The sequence below is a fragment of the Convolutriloba macropyga genome, chromosome 3 (assembly GCF_964194025.1).
Source record: "Convolutriloba macropyga chromosome 3, txConMacr16.3, whole genome shotgun sequence".
In the NCBI taxonomy this organism is placed as follows: domain Eukaryota; kingdom Metazoa; phylum Xenacoelomorpha; order Acoela; family Convolutidae; genus Convolutriloba; species Convolutriloba macropyga.
In genome coordinates, this window is record NC_134470.1 from 26,403,876 (window position 1) to 26,428,439 (window position 24,564).

Below are 24,564 nucleotides of genomic sequence, written 5' to 3' on the forward strand. Positions count from 1 at the left end.
CGTCTGAACATCTTCCATTGTCACTCATCGTAGGTGCTAATTGTTTCAATCATGCCATAGTAAAAGCAGTGTTTGCTCATTTGGGGTATCTTAAATTGTGAAGTGAATTTAGAAACTTGTAAAATTTAAAACACTTATTCGAATTCTATCTGTATTGTATATATTGTAAGTAATTAAAATTGTAAATAAATTTATTTCTGCTGTAAATAAACTAAAAGTGGTTTACTGCCAAAATATTTTGAATAACAAAATAGTTTGTTTGTCGTTGATATACTTTTTTCATGTTAAGGAACTTCCAGCAGCAATGAGGCGACCATCGTGCAGAAAGGTACACAGAAGTAGGTCTTCCGTGTGAACCTGAAATAAATTTGACCTTTAAATCTGACCATTAAATTTGACCTTTTTCATTCGTAAAAATTTGGCCATCAAATTCGGCCTTTTTGTTCAGTCGATTGTTCAAACTTGTCGATTGTTCAAGCTGTGTCAGAAAATAGTCCTGGTCATCATATACAGTTGAACAATCATAATTGATACCAGTTGTATAGTGCTGTTTGAAAAGCATACTATGCTCATCTGATTTTGTGAGAAATATTGTTGCTCCTGTAAATTTTGAAAACCCCATCAATCAGCTATGCCAGCAGCGCAGTCTTTATCTTTAATTGCTCTCAAACGAAGTTTGTAGCAATTATGTTAGGCTTGTGGTCTTTTTCAATGCTATTTTTGCTTGAACGATTTTTGTCGACCCGTTTGACTTTTTGTCCTTGAAAACGGGATAAACAGGTAGCGCACAGAGGGCACTAAGTTCTCTTAGCGCCTTTCAACTTACTAGTCTCCAAGTATGCAATTCACAGGAAACTTATGGAGACGTATACTCATGGCGTGAAGGGGGTTCTTAGATCTTAGAGCTTGACCCCCTTATTGTCCTTCACTTAGTTTTTAATTACTCTCAAAGGAAGTTTTCATTTATTTTACTCCTGGTCGATTTTACGCGATTCTTTGTATTACCGATTTTTATCATTTTTTGTTTGAACAACTCTTCTATTCATGCAGTTCATTCATTCAGTCATTAAATTTTTCTCTGAATTGCGTGCACATATATTGGATCGAGATTTTTGTCCATTCCGTTGAATGACTTTGGAGAAATGTGACTTAACTCTCCCGAAACGGCCCTTTCTCTCAATGTTTACTTCTTGTTGTATATCTACACATGCGATGATCACCTCCCTCCTTATGAAAGTCGAAACTGATCACCTCCCTCCTTATGAAAGTTTTTGAGGGCAGATTTAAAGTACGTGAGACAAAATCAAAGACATAACAAGAGTGAGCTTTGAGAAAACAGTGTTTGCTGTGTTTTTAAGGTCGTAATCTTTTAATTGGTATTTGGAGCAAGTCTACAAAGCTGTCGTTGCTTTTTTCTGGCGATATAGTTATTCTTTATTGCATATTAACCCCTAAAGATAAACGAGCAATTTGGATAAGAACAAGCTAGCTGTGGATTACGTCGATCTAATAACGTTCATTTTTATTACAGCCTTAATTTATTAAGAAATGGAAATGACCCAGATCTGGAGGAAAATTGAAATGAAATATACAACGCGTATATATTTTCCCCAAAAAAATTGGGCAATTGGCAACGCAAAATGGCGAGAAAGGTTGAACAGGGCACTGTAACTCAGAGGTTAACGGGCCTCTACAATCAATTGAAAGAAATTAACAATTTGATGAGTTGTCTAAACCTTAAAATCTGATAAAATTAAAGTTTTTCTTGTAATGTTCCGGCTGTTTGTAAAAATACATGGATATTCAATGGAAAACTTTTGGTTCCTTAACTTTGTTTTAAATTCGCTGAAAAACTTATTTTTCATTAAAAAATAAATTTCGCCCATTTTATCGATATGAGATAAAATTGTCTTTTCAATCCTAATTTATTACCTAAAATTTTTTTATTGCGTTCAAGAGAAACTAGCATTTATATTAGTCATGAGATCTTTTTATACAATTTTTTGCTTGATCAATTTTGTCTGACTTTTTCAAATTTTCGTCTTTAACAACGCGACACGCATGTAGCGCCCGGAGGGCATAAGTCCCCCTTCCCAAGCTTCCACCTAATTTCACCCGTAACACAGCATGCTGCACCCCTCCCAGTCGCCACACGCCCCCTTCAAATTAAGCTGAAGCTAGCCTCCCTAAACTGCAGCTACTGACGAGGACGTCAGCTTGCCAGTCGTTTGAGAGCAATTCGTTCGACGTTAGTTTGTTAATTGCTCTCAAAGAAAAGCAATTATTGCAAACGTGTGTGTCTTTTTACAACTCGAAGAGGAGTGTAGGCATTCTACGGGTTTTTTTAGCTAAAGTGATGGCTTGAAATTTGACTTCTGTTTGCGAACATTGACTTCTGTTTTCCAACAATGGACTTAAAAGTAGCTTAGTTCGTAATGTATAGTAATTAAGAACTCATGGTAATACTCAAGGTTAAAAGGCCATTTCGAGATTTTTTGATCCCACATATAAGTCCCTCCTACATATCTAAGCTACCACCTCCCCCAACTAGCCACCCCCTCCCCATCCCTCAACACACCGACCCCCTCCCCCACACACAAACCTACCCCACCCCCCCCCCCCACACACACACACACACACACAGAGACCTACCCCCCCCCCCACCCCGCCACCGACACCTACCCCTTTTCGCTTGACAGTTTTTTTACTTTTCGAGCAACTTTTACGCCCTTGACTTTCTGCGTTTTGCGTGATTTGATGTTATCTCTCAGTTTCAAGCAGCTGAACTCAAATCTTGGCATATTGATACTAAGCGTCAACTGATAGGTACGCCGAAATTGATGACATTTTTTCACTTTGAATCTTAATATTGGTACATAATAACCTATAATGAGGTTATTTGAAGCCCCATAAAGTATTTCTTAGTCCAATTCAGGCTACCCCTCCCCCATCTTCCGATGTTAGCCGGTTATGTTTGTTTAAATTTTTGTGCTTGGATTCATCTAAACTGATGACAGCAGCTGTCAATGAGATAACAACAGCTGCATAGTTTGTTGATGAAACGACAGATCGAAGACCAAGGAACTAAAATTTTGACTAGAACACAAATTTATGTCTTTAATAACATAGCAACGATAATGGTCAAAGAGCTGCTCCGTACAAAAACTCTATGGTAAAAGCTGTGAAACGGTTCTGGGACAGGTTATTAAAATTATTGTTACACAGTTGCTGGTGCGCACTTTAAGTTATTAAATAAACAGGCTTTACCTCACAAATGATAATTTCTTCTCAATTACGGATTCTGGCACTTTTCTTTGAATAAAAGTGAGCATTGTAACTCAAAGTCATGTGCTAATTAAAATAGTCTCCTGTACTTTTCCGATTAAGAGAAACACTAAACGCAAAAAAACGTAGTTAAAACCAGTCAGATACCCCGTTTAATAAGGCATGCAAGCGACAAAAGCTTTTGAGCTTCATTTGAGAAGAATAATCTGATGTCCGTATGTTATATTTGAGCATATTGATACTACAATTATATTGAACAAGAACGTTCTGAAAACAAGGTTAACATTTTCAAAGCCAAATTACTTTAAGTGAAATAAAGCTGAGCAGGTTGGCTCAACTAGTAACATAAAATTTGTTGACGCTTTTTGCCGGTTCTTTTTTAGCCTTTTCGTGTCGGGACACGCACTTTTAATTTTTCTAGAAAATGCCTGCAGATTTGTGTAAATTTTGCGGTGTTTTTAAAAGTAATATGTCGAAGGTAAATGGTCGAGCAGATTTTTGTTTTTTTGCCGTTGTCACAACTTTTTTCCTCTGTTTCCTTTTACATGTGCTAGACTCCCGAAGTTTGAACTGTTTCCATAAAATTCATGCCGCAGTGGTTTAAGAAAAATTTGCCCGCAATCTTTGATAAAGTTGTGTTAGTAAGTTGAAACATTTGGAAGTTCAATTATAAAAAGCATGCGCCTTTGATTTTGTCTGCACTGATGTTGTTATTGTGTGAAAAATGGAAAACGACCATTCGTCGGGGCATATATTAACTCTGGTATACAAAGCAGAAGTTCGTGAGATTCAATGCAGATAATATATATAAGCTCCAAAACGTACAATCCCACAGCGTATAAGCAACGTATAAGCATTATCAAGTTCAATGTAACAAGTGAAAACTTAGACGGCAAGGTTTTTTCGATGCTCTTTTACTGGTTTTTTGTCTGATGTTATTGACGTAAAATCAGTTCGTATTCAATCGGCAATTTTCTAGAAAACCTAAAAATATTAAGCCGAAAACCAGCTTAATCGATACATATAGTGGTTATATTTACTTAAAATTAGGTTAAATGAACTTTTTCGGAATTTTCTACGTATATTAGAACGATTTATACGCATTTAAATTCGAATATAAATACTCAATTCTGATTGGCTAAAATTCGTCCTCTATTTACTTCGTAACATCCTCCGGCCCGGAAGAAGATGTTGGGAAAACTGGTACAAGTTTTACAAGCGGGCGGACAAGTGAACCGGTCGACGTACGTATAACGGCGGAGCGCGCCACGCTATCGGAGCCGTAACGGAGTTCCACAATCCGAGCGGTTGTGTAGTAACCCCTAGGGTTGGTTTCTTCAACTATCCAAACCAAGTCACTGGTCTTAAGGTGTTGCTCGGCAGGCGTCTGCCACTTAGAGCGTCGGTTCAGCGTCGGTACGTACTCTCTGATCCAACAGGACCAGATCGCATTAGCGTACGACTGCGCACGGGCGTAACGTTTACGATGGTTGAACTCATTGTTGCCGACAACAGACGGAATACCGGTAGAGTGTTCTCCTAAAAGAAAGTGGTTGGGCGTTAAAGCGTTCAAATCGCACGGATCGGCCTTTACGGGTGTTAAAGGACGCGAATTGAGAGCATTCTCCACGAGACAAAAGGTAGTATGCAGTACCTCATCTGTGAGGCGACACGTGCCAAGAATAGTATACAACACGCGTTTGAAGCTGCGTACCAACCTCTCCCAGATACCACCTTGATGTGGTGCGCTGGATGGATTGAACCTCCACTTAATACCTTTGTGAGCGAGCTCAGCTGCAATGTTGACAACGTTCCACTTTTCAATACTTTCTCGGAGTTCTTTCTCCGCTCCAATAAAGTTAGTGCCATTGTCCGACCAAATCAAGGCAGGTGTACCTCTACGTGACACAAACCGCTCAACTCCCATAACACAAGAACTGGTGTCCATGGATGTAACTATATCGACATGGACAGCGCGAGTAGTGAGACAGGTGAAGAGGAAGCCCCACCTTTTCTCAGTAGTACGGCGGACAGTAACATAGAATGGCCCAAAGTGGTCAACGCCAGTGTTCGTGAAGGGAGGAGACTGGTAAGCTAGTCTCTCCTTGGGTAAGTCAGACATGATTGGTTGCATAGTTACGGCTTGGAATTCTCGGCATCTCAGGCAGTGTGCTTTGATGGAACGCAAGGATGATCTTATTTTCAGTACTGTGTAGTGTTCCTGCACAATTGATCTTAGGTATTCAACGCCCTGATGGTAATGCTTTACGTGCGTGTGTTCAAGGAACAGTTTTACAAACGGATGACGTGCATCTAAGATGATTGGGTACTTTACGTTAAACCCAACTTCAATTAACAGCTTGATGCGGCCCGAGGAACGGATTAGCCCATTTGGACTAATAGACGGTGAATGTGGAGCAATTTGGCTACTCCGTTTAACGAATTTATTGTCAAAAAGATCCTTTCTTTCGGCTTCAAAAGACTCTCCTTGCACCAAATACTGTAGATGATGCTCGGCTTCGTCAAGCTCAGTAGGGTCGGTAATGCTACCATCGGGGTTACGGTAGCCGGCATGTTTCGGCAAAAGCCGGAGAACGTATGCGGCAATGCGCAAGTACTTTTGATAAGAACTAAACTTATCAAATGGGAATAACGACGGAACGGGAGTTGTCTGTTTTTTAACAGATGTAGCGAGAGAAACAGTGTCTTCTATAATGACTGCTTGGTTGACGCCAAGTTTGATGTTATTAATGACGTCTTTGTTCGGCACGAAAGGGAAACTTGAGTTAGTTAAGAAATGTGGACCATTGATCCAACTGCTTAGTTGCAAAACCTCAGCGGACATTCCACGCGTGCCAGCGTCAGCTGGATTATCCTTAGTTGCGACGTGGTTCCATTGGTCAACGCTGGTATACTCCAAAATTTCACAAACGCGGTTTGCAACAAAGATTGGTTGCTTTTCATTAGAGTTAATCCATTGGAGAACGGTCGTGCTATCTGTCCACATGAATACTTGGTTAACAGTTACGGTAAGTGCTTGTGTAATTTCCCTTTTCAGTCGAGCGGCAAGTAGAGCTGCTTGTAATTGGAGTTTTGGGACAGTCATTACTTTCATTGGCGCCACGCGCGCTTTCCCTAAAACAAACGCAAGCTCTGTTTTTTCTTCGCCCGTAGATGTTTTTACACGGGCTCGCAAGAATGCGACCGCACTGAAAATATCCTGCGAACTGTCACCAAACATATGCAACTCTATATTATCAAAGGGTCCACTAAAGTAACTTCGGGGAATTTTGATGTTTTCAAGATTTGGTAAGTCCGCACTCCAAACGAAAAATTTTTGAACCATTTCCTGTGGGAGCTCGTCATCCCATTGTTGTCCTGTGACACGCCAGATGTCTTTTAAGAGCAGTCGCGCACCGACGGTAAACGGTGCGACAAGACCAATGGGGTCAAAGACTTTCGAGACAAGACTTAGGACCAAGCGTTGCGTGAGGGACTTGGTGATAGCGCAGCTTGTACCCCAACTCAAAACTAAAGTGTCATTAGTGTGATCCCACTTTAACCCTAGCACATGCGATGAATCCTCCTGACATGAAACAATAACCTTGGGCTCAGTAGATTGAGGGGAACCATCAATTCGGTCAGCCAGATTTGGTACATTGCTTACAAACGTTGTAAACTTGAACCCACCGAGATCGAGAAGATGTACCAATTCCTTCGATCTATTGATGGCTTTCTCGGGAGACTCCACTGAGTCAAGGTAATCGTCCATGTAGAAGTTTTCAAGGACGGCTTTTGCAGCTTCGGGGTAAAACTTGGCATTGTCTCTCGCAGTGCGTTGTAATGAAAAGTTGGCACATGTGGACGAGTCTTTAGCCCCGAATATATGGCGCGTATATTGATACACTACAACGTTAGTTGTGGGGTCCTCCCGCCACAGAAAGCGAAGTGATGGTTGATCTGATGGTAATACACCAACCTGTAGAAACATTCCCTCGATGTCGGCAGAGACGGCATATGGATGTTGTCGGAAGCGAAGAAGTACGTAAATAAGGTTTTGAAGCAGATCAGGGCCAGTGAGCAAAGATTTATTCAGTGAGGCTTCATGAAATTTTGCTGCTCCATTGAGCACCCTACGCACCTTACCTGGTTTGTTCGGGTTTAAAACCGGATGGTGGGGTAGGTACCACTCTTTATCAGACCGGCTCTCAACCTTGTGAGCGTCCGGAACCTCAATTACATACCCCTTATTTAGATCTTCCTTGATGGTACTAGTATACTTCTCTCTGAGGTCTTCAAGCTTGGCCAAACGTTTTTCGAGCAATTTTAGTTGCACAAGGGAGGAGAAGTAATTATTTGGGAGCTGGATGTTGTCTGCTGCCCACAGCTTTCCGACATCGTATCTCAGGCCATTGTGTATGGTGGTACTCTCAAGAATTTCGTGAGCCCTTGCGTCTGCTGCAGATCTTGAGTCTACCTGCTTGTTTGCTCCGAATGATTCAATGTCGTACCATGATTTTACTTGACTTGCTAACTCATTGTCCTGTTCGATATTCACTCTAAAGCACGTTGAGGTTAAACACGAACTTGATGGTAACGGACCGCTTAAGACCCAACCTATGGGTAAGCGTACGGCAACGGGTGAACGCTTCTCATCGGCAGAGAAGTATTCTAACGGGCGGATGGCGTGATAGACATCTTGTCCGAGTCTCATCTCAATGTCTTTATAGGAATATGTCACGGGATCAAGGTCCGCCAAGTGTGGATAAGTCTCTTGCAGGGCCTGTACATTAATTATATCAGAGCCGACGTTCAGACTCTCTTTAACGAAAAGGTTTATGGTAAATGGTTCGAAATCTTGATGTTCTCTTGGTTTCACAGTAACTTCAACAATCCTAGTGTCAACTACTTCTTCGGTATTAATACCCTTGACAGTTAGTTTTAGTGCTTTACCGTGCAAACCGAGTCTATCTGCGAGACTACCGGCCACCCAAGAGTTACTGCAGGCGGTATCACACAATACTAAAGCCTTGGTATCTAAACCGGACGAATTGACCAACTGCAATTCCGTTACCTGAAGGAGCCCCTTAACATCAGTAACAGATGACATTGTTGTGGTCTTATTAGACGGCTGTTGACTAGTAGTTGCTTTATTTTGACCTGTGTTGCCAGAAGACTGGATAGTATTGGAATTTGTTGACTGTTTTTTTGGGAAAACCCTATCTGCTCCATGCAATAGTGAGTTATGCGAACTATTACACCCCTCTGCTCGGCATTTTCTTGGCTGAGGGCACTGGCGGAACGTGTGCTTGTCCCTTAAGCACGAAAAGCAAAGTTTGTTATCCGCCACCAACTTAGCTCTCTGGGTTGGAGTCTTTTCCTTGAAAACTCGACACTCCCATAGCCGGTGGTTACCTTTGCATGCAATGCACCGAGAGTAAGTGTTTGTGGAAGAGGATTGAATTTGCTTCTTTGTGTCCCTTTGTTGTGAGTTTGATGCAAACACTTTTGAGGCTGTTTTGGTCTTTGTTACTGAAGTGATGTTCTCTTCAGGTTTGGCCTTGGTTGCGCTTTGTTTCATAAGATCATGGGCCTCAGCCTTTTCTTTAAGCCAATCGTTAAGGTCAAGTAGGGTAGGCTTGACCCAGTGCTTCTTAACCGTAAAGAGTGACCATGACTCTTTCATGTTTGGTGGTAACTTCTGTACCGCTTGGTTAAGTAGGGAAGCGCTCTTCAAGTCAGCATCATATGATAGTGACTTGAAAACCCCAACGAGGCTGGATATGGCTGCAGAATAGTTAATGATGTTATCACTATTGTGCATTTTAAGAGGCGGAAAGTTGCTTAGTTTATCCAAGTGTGCACTTACGACTGCCTGTGGCTGGCCAAATTTACGTTCCAAAGTCCTTAGTGCATCCTTGTACATTAAACCACAGTAAGCAAACTCGGCGATTGCAATCTTTGCTTTACCAGTGACGAGTGTCTTAAGGTATGTCAATTTAACGTCATCAGTGAGCGTTTGCGAGTCAATCGCGCTTTTGAATTGACCATACCACTCGTGCCATTGTAATGGATCGCCATTATACGGAGCAAGTTTCCATTCTGGCAAGGGGTCATTTTTCTTGCTGTTTATTGCGTCAGCCAACTCCTTAATCAATGACGCATTGTCCGGTATCGGAGGGGCAGGTGCAGACACCTGCGGACCACTCCAACTCAACTGAGTGGGCCCAACATAGGAGTATGTTGGCTGAAAAACCGGAGTGGCTAGACCAGGTACAACATTGCTAATAGTCGCGATCAGGTTTTCCTGCTGTGCACCTGATGGTGATTGCATATCAATCAAAGGGGGCGAATTCTGATAAATTTGTAATGGGACATTAGTGCTTGATAGTGCAATATGGGTGTGTACATTTGGAGGCAGACTATTCACTGTGGTTGTGTTTTGGTTGACTATTGACGGTCTTTGCTGTGGAAACCGCCAATGACTCATATTTGGCACAAAGTTTTGGCCAAGAGGGATATTAGGCATATTTGGGAAAGGAGGAGCAACAGAACGTACAACTTTGTGTACTCGGTTATTACTATTCTGAAAATTGTTGTTGACGAGAGGCTGGTTAATCAAAGGGGCGTGTGGGATGGGAGCAGTGAGGTTAGGTGCGAAGACTGGGTTCGGAATGGGAAGGTCATTAGGATGAGCGGGTTCGGTGTTGTGCTGTTGAGTCTTTGGACTTGGTGGGGCGCTTGGGTGCAAGGGAACGTTTATTACGGGAGCTGGATGATTTGTCGGGAAAGGAGGAAGAGTGGCGTTTGCTGCTCGGGGGACACAATTAATTTGTTGTCGGGAGCAAATTCGCGGGGCCGAACTATTCTTGGGCAGACTTGATGTTTCAGGTCCATTGGATTGTGAAATTTGAAGTTGTGCGTTAGAAAACACTTTGGATGTATTATTTTGGTTTCTTTGCGGTGCGAACGGCTGTGGTGGAATGAACTGTTGAATGGCCGGTGAAGAAGCCCCTGGGGCGTGTACAAAAGGTGGCTGACTATCCGCGGTTCCTTGGTTAGTTATGGTTGGAAGCGCCACGCCTTGCTGGCCTGTTTGATCCATTTGCGCCCTTAGTTGCGCCTGGTACAACGCCTGTGTGTTAGCAGCAGCCAAAAAATTTTCAGGTAGAGTATAATAGGGGCCGAGTTGCTGCAAGGTCTCAATTCTTAAAAAATAATTGCCTCGACAATTTTTTGGAATCGAATGCCTTGAAAGGTCAGTGTTGTGATCTTCCACTGCTTCGGCGTTATTGTGGCTAGGGCATTCTGGAGGGTCTTTCGTAACCTCTGGTTCACCAGTTTTCTCGTTGTTATTAAAACTTAAAGCAAGTGAGGTGTTGATCCAATCCTGAACAAGCTTTTCACTTCTCATCGAGCTCCTAGCACTTGCAGTTGTTTCAGATTGGCTACCTTTAGAAACGGCGTCCAACAGTTCAATTTCTTGCAGAGTTGCCTCTGCCAACCGTTTCCTGTTGTTTTCCTCCAATTCATCTATTTCCATTTGTTTTTTCTGTTTAACAAGGCGAATGGCTGCCTCATTCTCTTTCTCAATTTCTTCGCGCTTCATTTTAGCGATTACATAATCATGTTTACGCTGACTATATGTTTTTGATGAAGTCATCAGTGAGGGAAGTCTCGAACGAATGGAAGCCCTTGGTTCCTGGAACTCACTCACTTTATCATCAGCAGAATTGATGTAGTTTCTTGCTGGAGCGAGTATCTTGTCGTTCTTTGTTGTCATTGCATCCAAGTAAGACTCTAATGAAGGAACAAGTGCACTTGGATCCTCCGTTTTTCCAGCAAAAGCAATCAGGTCCTCATTTTTGTCTACAACAGTCATAAATGCTTCGTTGCACTTTGTTACTAGGCGTTCGACTTTCACTCGCCTACTTTGACTATTTATACTATGAAGAATATCTTCATGTATAGCATGCAATTCGGCCTCACGCTTTGACCTGGCAGCGTACAACTTTTTGACTTTTTGATCAAGACTATTAGACATTACGATGTTATTATTTCCAAAGATCAGCAAAACTACCACTGCAAACGGTTATCTATTATATGCAAACTCCAAACAAATCAAATCCACGCAAAACAAACCCAACGCCAAAAGACACCAAACACAGCACACTGTAGACAGTCTGTAAAACAAACCGCCCAAGGAGCAGAAAAGGTCGTCGAGCACACAGTGCCCGACAAACACAGAACTGGAGCGCTGAACGCTATGCGCTCAACGCGGAGGGAGACAAAGGACACACGGGAAGTCGAGCGAGCAACGCGCGACGAAACGATGACGTTACGGACGGAAGTCGAGCGAGCAACGCGCGACGCAACGGAAACGGGACAGACGAGATGTCGAGCGAGCAGTGCGCGACGGAACGGAAACGGGACGTGCCGGAAAGCGAGCGAAAAACGCGCAACGCAACGAAACGGGACGGTGGGAAAGAACGGTCGGGAAATGAGGACGGAAAGAACTATGTTAGCCGACCACAGCAAAAACTCAACCAAACAGCCTAGCCGTAACTCCAGAACAAACTTAAGTCACACCCTAGGAAGAAGGAGAGAAGCTACTGCAAGACAATCTAATATAGTTCATCATGGGGCTATAAAGAATAAATTTAACAAAAAACTAAATTACGTTAATGCAGTAGTACACTAAAAGGATGAAAAGGTCGAGAAATTAACTAGCCGTAACTCCAGAATAAACTTAAGTCACATCCTAGCAAAACATAAACCAAAACAAACAATCAGCATACTAACGGTATTAAACAAACTACAGCAAAATTGAATAAAGTACAATATTGTATTTGTAGACTAAGATAGTTGGAAAAGTCTAGAAACAACCCAGCCGTAACTCGAGAATAAACTTAAGTCACACCCTAGCATGCAACAAGACCAAACCAACTAGCAATCATACAGTTACACACAAACATACAACAGCAAAATCAATATACTACAACAGGGAGGCTAGTAAGTTAGTAAAGTTGCAAAGTCAAAGGACAATCAAGCCGTAACTCGAGAATAAACTTAAGTCACACCCTAGAAAGGTATAAGACCTAAACAACAAACCAGCATACTAGCATACTCAACATACTACAGCAAAAACAACAACATACCTATCACATATGACATACTAAACTGAAATCCGGAAAAGTAGCGGAAGAAAACGAAAAGCGAAGTTTTGGGAGAGCGACGTTATTGAGAAAAAAACGTATTACGGAAAACTAAAGAGCGAAAGGACGAAAAGGACGCGGGAAAAACGGTTCATAAACGATCGACGAGAAAAATTATGGGAATTCGATATTTTTTTTTGTAGGCCGGAGGTTGTGAAAATTTTCAACTTTTTTGTGTTAATTGAGTTTCACTCAATTTACGAACCTTCTGGCTGGAAAATTGATTTTTTGACAAATTTGTCAAAATTTTATACTTTTGTTCAATTTTTTCTATTTTTGGTCAACATTTCTGCAATTTTTTGAATACGGAACGGTAATCCAGTAAATTGGACGGTTTTATGCCTGAAAGTACGGTTTTTCAATATTCTATATTGATATTCTATGTTTTTTTGATTTGCATCAAAATTGACCCAAAATTTTTAAAATTGGACAAATTAGCATAATTTTCTTTCAATTTTCTCTTTATCAGAGGTTATTTTTTGATATACGAACGGACTATATCAATATTTTTGAATTTTTGGTAAAATAACCAAAATTTTCAAAATCAATGGTTTTGGTCTCAAAAAAAATGTTTACGGGTCCCCTTTCCTTTTTTTTAAATCTACAAAGAATAGTTAAATTTTACTACCCCATGCGATATCGAAAAACGTTTACGGGTTGGGATTCTTGCCGTCTAAATTAATTTTAAAACACTTCACTGCAAAAAAACTAACAACTTGGTTTTGTCTTACACTTTTGCGGCTAAGCTCAAGCAAGTCCTCTTTGACGTCCATGTCCTGGCAACCGATCTCAATCAATTCTTTCTCCGGTCCGGCCTCTGGGATCCAAGTCCAGGTCACCATGGGCCGTGTTACTACTTTCTGAAGCAGCTCCCTCTGTGTTACTAGCCTCACTGTCTCTGGTGATAGAGTGCAGCTGGTGCAGTTTGTACTGGATCTGGGTCATGATGTGACTGTGGTCAGTCTGGAGACAGGCCACTCTGTGTCTAGATATCCTGGCCAAATGCACATCTATGTCACTTTTGGGATAGTCTTCCGAGTCAATGAGAGGCCCATGCATCCCAACACCAATATCAGTGTTGAGTATCTCGTTCAACTGTGCCACTTCCAACTCAATATTGCGTCTCTCTTCATCAAGTTGCATAAGGGATCGTCTCAATTCATCACCCAACTGTACAGAGACACCTGGTTGCCGAGGCGCTCCTGCTCCGTCCCGGGTCGCGGTACCAATATTAACTCTGGTATACAAAACAGAAGTTCGGGAGATTCAATGCAGATAAAATATATAAGCTCCAAAACGTACAATCCCACAGCGTATAAGCAACGTATAAGCATTATCAAGTTCAATGTAACAAGTGAAAACTTAGACGGCAAGGTTTTTTCGATGCTCTTTTACTGGTTTTTTGTCTGATGTTATTGACGTAAAATCAGTTCGTATTCAATCGGCAATTGTCTAGAAAACCTAAAAATATTAAGCCGAAAACCAGCTTAATCGATACATATAGTGGTTATATTTACTTAAAATTAGGTTAAATGAACTTTTTCGGAACTTTCTACGTATATTAGAACGATTTATACGCATTTAAATTCAAATATAAATACTCAATTCTGATTGGCTAAAATTCGTCCTTTATTTACTGCGTAACAGCATAAATTTAAGATGTTTTGTTTTTTATTGTTCCAGCGAAAAGAACCGCGTCCTTTTCCCTTAAGAAATTTATTTGCTCCAACAACCTCGCATTGTCTCAGTAGCTCGATCTTGACGGCACTAAAATTTTACGTATATTTTTTTTAATTTCAGCATAAATTTCTAAGAAAATCAGCAAAAAATGCTTTGACAACATGTATCTGATCGCGTTTGAAACCCTAGAGCTTTCATAATACTTCTTGGAAAAAAATTTTGTCTCAAAGAAAGAATAATTTTCTGATTATGAAATCAGTCAGGGAATATTAAAAAAATTGCACTTGTGTGCGAACTAATATAGAGAGTAATACAGCGTAGTAATAAAGCATTTGTTAAAAGTTTGATTGGGCGCCGAACTCTCAACTTTTTCACTTTTTCTTGACCATATAGTTACATTTTAAATTGGAAATCAGTAAGAAAAAATCTCACTATCATGAGCTCGAAGCAAGGGGAGCTGCTATCATCTAAACGAGCAAAATTGTGTAATGTTTTGATTACAAAAATTTTAGCTTAGTGTCGCCAATATTCATATAACGGCCCTCAATAGGAAAGCATCGTGCTGTTTGTTGGTACTTATTGACAACAAAGAGTAATTACTGTATCCTATCAACTATTCTAAAGCTTGAGACAGATGTAGCATACTAAAAATGTGAATTAGTTTCTGGTATGTGTTAAGTGATGACTACCTTACTTTGATTGGGATGTCTAGGAAGCTCTGAAAGGCATGGGATTGGTCAAGTGGAGAGCCCATTTCGGAGAACTTTAATATTTATTTAGAATAAACACGTAATTTGAACCAAATCTTTGTTAAATTTGAACCAAATCTTGGTTAAATTTTATCGTGGTTTAAATATAAACTCCGTGCGCATTTGCCAATTTTACAAAGTACATGTATAACTAACAAAAATTATCGCAGGGGTCATTAGCGGAGCTGCTTAGGGAAGACAAAATAGAACAGATCTCTTGGAGCAAACAAAATGCTCGTTTAAACATTGACTTACTTGATAGCAGAATTCCAGTTCTTGTGTTACTGAATCCCAGCACTTGACCTGCAAAGGAAAACTTTAATATGATTCACATAATGCTTTGTATCCAAATGTCAATAGTGGGCGGAGTTTGTTCATACTCAGATGATTATGAATGAAGCGCGTTTGAAATTGGTTATGTTGAGCTTTCAAAAGTACAAGTAAGGGCCCTGGTAAAAATGTTCTATCGCCGGGTATTGACTGGCGGAAGCATGCTAGAGACTCAGAATCAAATCTGCACTGGCGGCGTTTACGTCATGACCTATTACCCGAATCCTCATTGAATATGTAGTATCTCTTCTAGAAGATATTTATCCATTCATGGCTCATGAAGAGCTCAATTTCTCTCCTTCAAAGCTTTTAATTTTGTTTGTTAATTCATGCACTGCATCTTTCTGGCTGATAGTGTTTTCTGCGGATTTAAAGGCCACAAAACAAGAGCTGGATTGCAGCTGGCATTAAGAAACGATCAGACCGCTGAATTTCCTCTACATTGGTTCTGTCCATTTCAAAAAAGCGATATGATCATAATATGGGTATGGTTTAAAGATGCAGACATGGAATACTACAATGCAGTACTCATTTCTTCGTTACAATGATCTGAGTAACCTCTCTACTGAGCTAACCATGTAGTCTGCATCGGTGAGTGTGGCTAGGAGGAGACTGTCGGGGGAGAATGCCATGCTCCTGACCCATCCCCCCTCTGGACAGAAGGAGAAGAGAGTGTAGAAACCTCTATAGTGATAGATGAACACCTGTCCATCGTAGGAACCAGTGGCCTGTATCATTGTAAAAGAAGGTGTTGATATGAACAAACGAACTTTATAATTTTCTTAGTTAGGTATTGTTTTTTCCTGGCTAAAGACGTGAGTATTAAAACACGTATGAATTACACATCAACAACTTGCACTACAGCTAATGAAATCAATATTTAATCGATCAATCGATATGTGTGTGTGCTTGAGTCTATCAAGGCGCTTTTCGGTAATGTCTATGCTATCATCTATTTATGATTAGCCTATGTGTATATGGCGCAGAGGTCACCGTTAAGCCTCGGAAGCTATATCATGGCAATCGAGCACAATTGGTGTTTCGAAGAAGATGTTGAGTGTCTTACATCTGCTTCCAGGGTATTGGAAATTGGGTACTATATTATTAGCTTCTCGGCTGGTCACGGTTGTCGGGTGATTTTCAGATGCCTGTTGGTTTTTCGGCTGATACTCGCCAACCATCGGCTGAGTTTGCGAATGCTTTACTGCTTTACAATGGCTCGTCTATAGGGATTTGTTTTTCTCTTTAGAGAGAGGACTGACAATTTGGAGATTGATCTGGTTCACCGTTCGAAAATTTCTAATAGTTCAGACCAAAATTTCAATTACTCTTGATGCATTTTTATCTATCCGATCTGCAGATTTTGTTTGTAATTTTTTGGTGATCAATTCAGGATTTAGATTTTCTCGGTGGTTGTTGACGTTTCTCGTGGGTTTGGTTTGTTTTGCAGGATACCTTCTACTTCGCCTGAGTATACACCGGCTGAACTATTCTAATCTACCCCTAAACTTGATTACCCCTCAAATATTGCTGTTATATAACATTAACTGATTTTGACTTTTAATTTTGTTGTATGGGTCATTTTCCACGGGTTCCCGAATTGATTCCGGACTGCTCAATTCGACTTGCTGTTGAATTTCTGTAACTCAGTCATCAGTTGCTTAGTATCTGTGGTGAAAAATAACCTAACGAATTTTTTTACTCTTTGGTCGAAAATTTCAGATTTATTTTATGAGCCAACATTAATTCTTGCTCCTGCTTTTAAAACGTGCTAGCATTTTGAACAGCCACATTATTCTCGACGAACGCTGTATTCAGTGTAAGCAGATTTTTGTGTGTTACTGACAACTATTCTACCAGGATCGTCGTTAATAATGTTGATGGTTGTCGACAGAGTTCTCGATCAATAATTTTTTGCAAAGAATGATAAATATGGCATTGATTTGCAAATTGATCTTCACCTTTATCCTAATACTTGAAGATTAAAGAGATTTGACTAGCAGATGTGATCATGAGATCAAATGATGGGGGGTTGACATGGGATAAGAATCGCTAGCAATTTGGGTTGTCAGTACGGAAGTCCAATGAATATTAGCATAACAAGGCATCTTTCTCCAAAAAAATTTTACTCAAATGTCTGGTGGTAACACGGCATAACGTGTAACTGAAATTTAAGTAGATTTGGGAACCTGTACTGTGGCTTGAACTGTCCAATTAAAGTTTTCTGTATTTTAATTGTTATTCAATGACTTTTCAAGACCCCTTAATTGTTGAATTGTCGGTTTTGCAACCAGGTATTAACTGACTGTAACTTTGATGTTACTTTTTTGTCACTTTTTCGTATATAGCTGCAGTGGTGGTAGCAAGGGCCGTTTTTGAACAAAATTGATTTTCTATTTATGATTTCTGTTTAGTACTCTTATCTTGCCATTTTTAAAAATATTTTTGTAACAACCACCAGACAGATGGAATATTTTTTAACTTTTAAAAGCTTTTCTTTAGTAAAACAACGTACATAATTCAGAAAAAAATCATGAAAGGTTACGAAAATGTCAAAAAACTTACACTCATAAGAATTGGAATAAGAAGTGGTTACATGCAAGAGGTGAGATGTTCGATCCCGTGTGCGGCAGGTTCTTCTTTGTATAAATTTCGGTTATTGCGACGAAAATAAAAATTTCACTGCTAAAAACTGCGATTCTTACAAAAATTCATCGCTAAAAGCCGACCGTAAACCTTCAAGTGAAGCATGCTATGTACTGCCAGGATTTAAACAAATATTTAGATTGATGGTCCAATACCGCCGCAAGAATCAGAGTATATACCAGTTTTTATGTTAAAAAAATCGTTGATAATGTTCTAAAAAAATAGGCGAAAATGGACACTTGAAGTGTCTAGGAACTTAGGGCCTACCAAAAAGAACAAACGGAAGCATTAACTTGATCAAAATATGACACGGAACTAACGAAAATTATAAAAGTTGGGCCATTTTTGTGCACTTATAGGACCTAACAGGAATTAAAGAAACGCTATGTTGGCTCAAGACAAAATACAGACAATAACAGATTCTTTGTTTGCATTGACGTCAAGTCATTGTATCATTGAAAAACGGGGCAACCCTAGCAACCCCTTTTTAAAAGTAAACGTTTTTTTACTTTTAAAAGAGATTAAATCACTTGCTAGAGAAAGACGAAAGTGACAAGAAAGTTAAAGTCAATTAATAGCGGTCAGCTAGTTTTTATTTTCGTTGCAATAACCGGAAATCAAACAAAGAAGAAACTGCCGCACACGGGTTCTCACCTCTTGCATGTAACAACTTCTTAATCCAATTCTTATGAGTGTTATTTTTTGACATTTTCGTAACCTTTCATGATTTTTTTTGTTAATAATGTACGTTGTTTTACTAAAAAAAATGTTTTTAAAAGTTAAAAAAGATTCCATCTGTCTGATGGCTGTTACAGAAATGCTTTAAAAAATGGAAAGATACGAGTACTAAACAGAAATCATACATAGAAAGTCAATTTTGTTTAATAAACGACCCTTGCTACCACCACTGTAGCTATATACGCGTTTCGGTGAATTTTGCTCTAAATTCGGTGAAAATTTGTTACACGCTTTCAACGCATTCACCTCAAAAATAAAAATAGGTTCATTAAAGATTTGAGTCAAAATAGGATTGTGATAACTTAGCGTTGAAGCTTTGTCTTGTTTGAATTTTTTGCAATGATTTTTTTTCACCGCTCTCAACGCTCTTACCGCTATTCTTACATCTTTGTTGCAATCTTTTTTGCGGTTGAACTAACGAGTAATTTTAGCGGTGAATTTGTGTAAGTTTTGGGATTTTTAGCGGTGAATTTTTTTTCACCGCTCTCAATGCGTGCACCGAAATTCTTACATCTTTTTTGCAATATTTTTTGCGGTGAAGATATTTGGTAATTTAGCGGTGAATTTTCGTACTACTCGGAATTCTTAGCAGTGAATTCTTTTAATTCACCGCATTCAACGCTCGAAATTGCAATTCCTAAATCTTTTTTACCGCATTCACCGCAATTCTTTCATTTTTAAAGCGATTTTTAGCATTGACACTACGACACGGGAGCTTCACTTTATGTTCCCTTGTGCTCAAAATGTCTGTCCCTAATTTGTCAGTATCCAGCCAAAGTTACTCCGTCTCGTAGCTTTGTAGAAACGAGTATTTTCAAGGATAATAAAGATAAAGATTGTTAAATTTTTTTGGAAGAGCCATTTAGAGGCGAAATGTACTAACCATCATGCCTGCTCTTGAGAATGCAATGGATGTTATTTTGGAGGTATGGTCATTGAGAGTTATTGCATGCTCCTCTGTCATTTTGGGCAGTTTGTTCAATGGGAACACCTTCACAGACCCACCCCACGATCCTACCGCCTATTACACAACAATGTAAGATAACTTTTTCACTGTTTTTGTTTTTCAAGAGGAATGCGAATTCGTTTTTTGTTTGCTTCCGTTAAATAAAGTTCTCAGTGGTGGGTATGATGAGCAACAACGAAGATATAATCATACTTATTTTTTATTTTTATTTTTATTTTTGTTAAAGCTTCGAATTACTCGTCTCCAGTCTTAATTAAAACAAATTGGTGAAAGAGCTTTGTCAAGATGTCTTGCAAGATTAGTGCTTTTCATGATAGTTTTCGTCCGCAATGTAAAACTGACAACCTGCAAGTAATTTAAATGCAAAAATGTCAACCTCTTTGAAATATAACCCATTGATGGATTAATCCAAATTTGTCGATTATTTCAGCCATCGATCAGCTCGTTGCCTCGGATCCCTTCATTTGCATTAGTACATAAATTTAAAAAGTGCATCATGTACTTACAATCATGTGGTTTTTGTATGAGAAAGCGCAGCAGCTGAAAGGAGTCCCTTCTATTGTAAGTGTCAGTATCTTTCTCAATTTCTGAAATAGAAATGAAAAAAAAAATCACTCAAAATGAGGCATCATTAGTCCACACTTCCAATGCTATTTGAGAGCACTAAGGGTTTGGTATAGCCACTCTTTGCTCGCTGGCAGGTATCCTACAGAGAAAAGGCCAAAAATAATTTTGAAAACCTTTAATTTAGGGAAAGTTTTCCCCACAAACAACTTTAACAGCATTTGGTAACTCATTAGATAAGTTCCCAACTATCATGTCCGCATGGAATATTAATGAACCTTGAACTTACAACATACCCATGATAGTTAATTTGGTGACCACGGTTGTCTTTAGGGCATAATTAACATGTGAAATTAGAAAAAAAATGTTATTGTCTCGTGATAAAAGTTGAATATTTTTCTGTTTTACTTTGATATCGAAGAAGTTGATTCGTCTGTCCCACCCGACAGAACACAACAGTTTCACATCTCTTGAAATCTTCACATCTGTTATCTGCTTACGATGACCTTTGAACAGCAAAAATCAATCCCTTCTACTTCATGCTCAATGGCAACTTACATGTGCTCAACTTTCAAGGCAAAGTATGAATACCATTTCCAAGATTTGCTATATCCGTGTTTGGTTAATTAACCTAGTCAGAATTGGGTGCCCACGTTTGCGAAACGGAATCTTTTTTTGCACAATTTCTTGTCAAAAAGAACTTGAAAGACGGTTTCAAGAAGATAAATCATCTTCAAATCAGAATTTCGACTCAAATTTTGGTCAATCATCTTTGTTTTTCTACGTTCCATTCAATTTTTTTCGATATTTTGATCGTTTTTATCGAATTGCTCAGCCTCGGTAGACTTCCCACCTTTAAAAGATTTGACTAGAGTGAGTTGAGGCAGTTGAATGAGGTTTATTGCACGATCATGACCAGCAGAGGCGATGAAAGAGTCGTTCTCGGAGGAGGCGAGACAGTTGACCTGTTGACCATCCAGGTGACACTTGAGAGTGGCAACCATAGTGTGGGGTTGCTCCTTTTCAAACATCCTCACCACACCATCTGCACAGCCAGTGATCACGTGTGAGCCACTATTCAACACCAGGAGAGCTGTCACCTTCAAATTACAAATATACAATCATTTTGGCTGATTTGAATTTTCCATTTTTTGTTTTCTGTTTTCAAAAATTGCTCATTTTAAAATTAAAAATTTAGCAAGAGTTAGTTGTCGCAAAAAATGATTGAAATTTTAACGAGAACGCACAATCTCGAAAATGGTTCATAAAAAAACGTACGCTTAACCGAAAAACTGAGATTGAGTTTTTGGAATTTTTTCAACAGAAATTTAGTCTAGGTGACACTGATAACTGAGCACTAAAATGGTTAAAGAGAGCAAATGAGAACAAATGCAGTCACCTTGTATATGTAATGCAGCGAAGGTGCTAAATGGTTTTGGAATATAACCTAAATGCAACTTTGCTTTTTGTCTAAATCACTGTCTAATTTTGATCTTTTTAGAATAGATGCTAAAATATTGCATTTAGAGACCAGATTCGGAAAAATTCATGCGTTTTGTTTTTCTCGTTTGGAAAAACATAACGCTGCAAAACATGTAATTCTTCGGTTTCCCATTAGTAGAAAGATCAATTTTGCTGATCGGATCTTCACCGTTCCGGGGACACAAACGGCAAATATCCGGGGGGGGGGGGGGGGGGGGCACAAACGGTAAAGATCTGATCTCTATTTTCAAATCATTCTCAAAAGCATTTTTAATATTAAGGTAAATATTTTTTGCTGCAAATCTGAAGTAGATTTACAGCTAGCCTAATGTCAAAAAGTTGCTACAGGGCACATTTTTAAAAAAACAGCCTTTATTTTTCGCATTCTTTATTATGTTTGAATTAATTGAGAGTGCAAAACTATCTCAGATTGAATTTTTCCGCCCAAAGTGACGTAAGAGTGGGGTTGCAATGGGAGGATTTTTTAGGAAAATGCAGCTCAAAACACTCACATCTTTTTGAGCTGCATTGGGCTTCCAACGGGGGTAAAATGGTGTAAGAGTGAGGGGATAAAAGACAAATTAACCCCCTACTCTTACATTTTTTTAGTTTGTCAAGGGAGTAAAACGATGTAATAGTTCGGGGGTAATGGAGAAATTACCCCCGCACTCTTACACCGTTTTATCCCCCTTGACAGACCAAACAAATAGAGGAGTGGGGGTTAATTTGTCCTTTACCCCCTCCCTCTTACACCATTTTAACCCCATTGGAAGCCCAATGCAGCCCAAAAAGACGTAAGAGTTTTAAGCTGCATTTTCCAAAAAATGTTCCCTTTGCAGCCCCATTCTTACATCATTTTACCCCCTCAATCTTACATTGTTTTAGCTCCCATAGCTGAAGACTGCCAGTCTTGAACCCACAACCTCTGTACCCTCTTCTGCGTCGCCTTAACCTCCATACCATCAACGCTTGTCCAACTCTTGACGGTCAATATATATGAATAATACTTGTTAGAATTGTCCCCTCTCAACAAATTAGCCCCTCACTCTTACATCTTTTTACCCCCTCAGAACAAATTACCCTCTCACTCTTAAACCATTTTACCCCCCTTGGCAACCCAACTCTTACATCATTTTACCCCCTCTGAAAAAATTACTCCCTCACTCTTACACCATTTTACCCCCTTGGCAGCCCAACTCTTACATCATTTTACCCCCTCTGAATATATTACCCCCTCACTCTTACATCATTTCCCCCCCCCCCTTGGCAGCCCAACTCTTACATAATTTTACCCCCTCTGGACAATTTACCCCCTCACTCAAAATGGGAGGACTTTAGGGAGGGCATTCGACCCGGGATTCTTTGTACTAATGAGAAATCGAATAGTTACAAAATGCTTCAAACTAAATTAATATTTTGTTTTTTTATTGTATTTCTTGCTGCTAAAAGACGCATTCATTTTTTACAAGATTTGTCGCAATTTATAGACCGATTTCAAAATTATGTGTGCAAATTTTTGCATTTTTCTGAACGGTTTACGAGTGAACTAACGTCTTAATAATTTTCAGTCTACAACAGTTTATGCAGGTAATTAAACTTTCCATGAAGCTGTGCTTTTATCTTTTTGGATCGGTTTAATAAACACAGAAAACTTTGAGGAGAAAAATAGTGAATCGCGATGGAAAATTAGTACTCACGAAAGTTTTTAGGTGTAAGATTTGTTAAGATTTATATGAATTTATCAGCGAAAAGAGCTTTAAAGAGCAAAAATCACAGAAATATGCTCACGTGATGAGAATGACCCCAAAAATGATCAAAATTTATGGGTTCAAACTCCGGTGGACTTTTTGCAGCCTCCATTTTGATTTTAAAAAAAGATAATATAATGATAAATTACGACAGCAGTAAAGAACAAATCATAATTGAAATAGCGCTCAGTTTGCTCAATCCAGTTGAAAATACTGAGCCGATAACAAATAGCTGTAGATACGATAGAAGTAGATGACAGAAAAACAAGATTAAAATTTTATACAGAATATGAATGAATTATTAAATAGCCAGCTCAAAAGAACAAAAATAATGCATGCCTGTAGTTGCTACTTGCACGTGCGGCCAACTTTGTTTGTGTTGTTTGATGGCTGGAGGAAATATTTCTGTTGAATCAATGGAATGGAGCGAGGGGTTGGTCAAATTCTTTTTTGAGTTGACAAGCTTTTCCAGAAAAAAATTTATAAAAAGGAAACCCTCTAAGAAGCAGTGAATATTCTTTTGATCTTATAATTTTAAAGTTCTGGTGGTAAATGAGTTTTTAATATATAGTTGCCGTGAAATCATTGAAAAAATCACAGTATTGAACCGTAAGTCTCTGAAATAAACGTTAAATTATAATTTCCGAGGTTTCGCTCTAATTTTTGCTAACCTAGATTTCACATTAGTTTCCAAAAAACCTTGGCTTGATCCCACCTATTGCTCTAGAATTTTTCCATTAATTGGTAATAGAAACCGTTTCGTTTTGAGAGATGCTTTTTGGCAATCTCGAGTGAACAATGAGGCTCGATAATATTCGTTTGCACATAATATTTCGACCTGTTCTCACACATATTTTTGACTTAATTGTCGATTCATTGATGAAGAAAACTTTTGGATGAAAACAACAAAAAACAATAAATACGCCCAAAACTCTTTATCTAATCTTTTTGAAAACACTTAATAAAAAAATATAAATAGCATTGGATAAAAACTAAAGAAACTAAATAAATTGCGCACCAAAATAAAGCAGGTGGAACCTGTCCTTAATGAGACTAGGCAGCAAGTTCATAAATTGAATAAAAAAAACTTGGATAAATTTGAAAAAATCGATTTTTTCAAAACATGTAGCCGCAATAGCCATTCCAAGCAAAAACGTTCA

At 39.2% G+C, this 24,564-nt stretch overlaps 2 protein-coding genes across 2 annotated transcripts; both read right to left on the reverse strand.

The window, feature by feature from the left end:
- Positions 1 to 143: 143 nt before the first annotated feature.
- On the reverse strand, positions 144 to 23,655 carry LOC142336964 (uncharacterized). The gene is made up of 8 exons (XM_075385961.1): positions 23,445 to 23,655; positions 21,028 to 21,274; positions 20,583 to 20,680; positions 20,117 to 20,197; positions 19,527 to 19,664; positions 15,835 to 15,987; positions 15,185 to 15,232; positions 144 to 357 (listed from the first exon to the last, which is right to left on the reverse strand). Exons 1-8 carry the CDS (start codon positions 23,514 to 23,516, stop codon positions 280 to 282), a joined length of 915 nt encoding a protein of 304 aa, XP_075242076.1. The 5' UTR covers positions 23,517 to 23,655; the 3' UTR covers positions 144 to 279.
- Positions 13,290 to 13,699, reverse strand: LOC142335805 (26S proteasome non-ATPase regulatory subunit 9-like). The gene has a single exon (XM_075384133.1). It carries the CDS (start codon positions 13,641 to 13,643, stop codon positions 13,290 to 13,292), a length of 354 nt encoding a protein of 117 aa, XP_075240248.1. The 5' UTR covers positions 13,644 to 13,699.
- Positions 23,656 to 24,564: the final 909 nt, after the last annotated feature.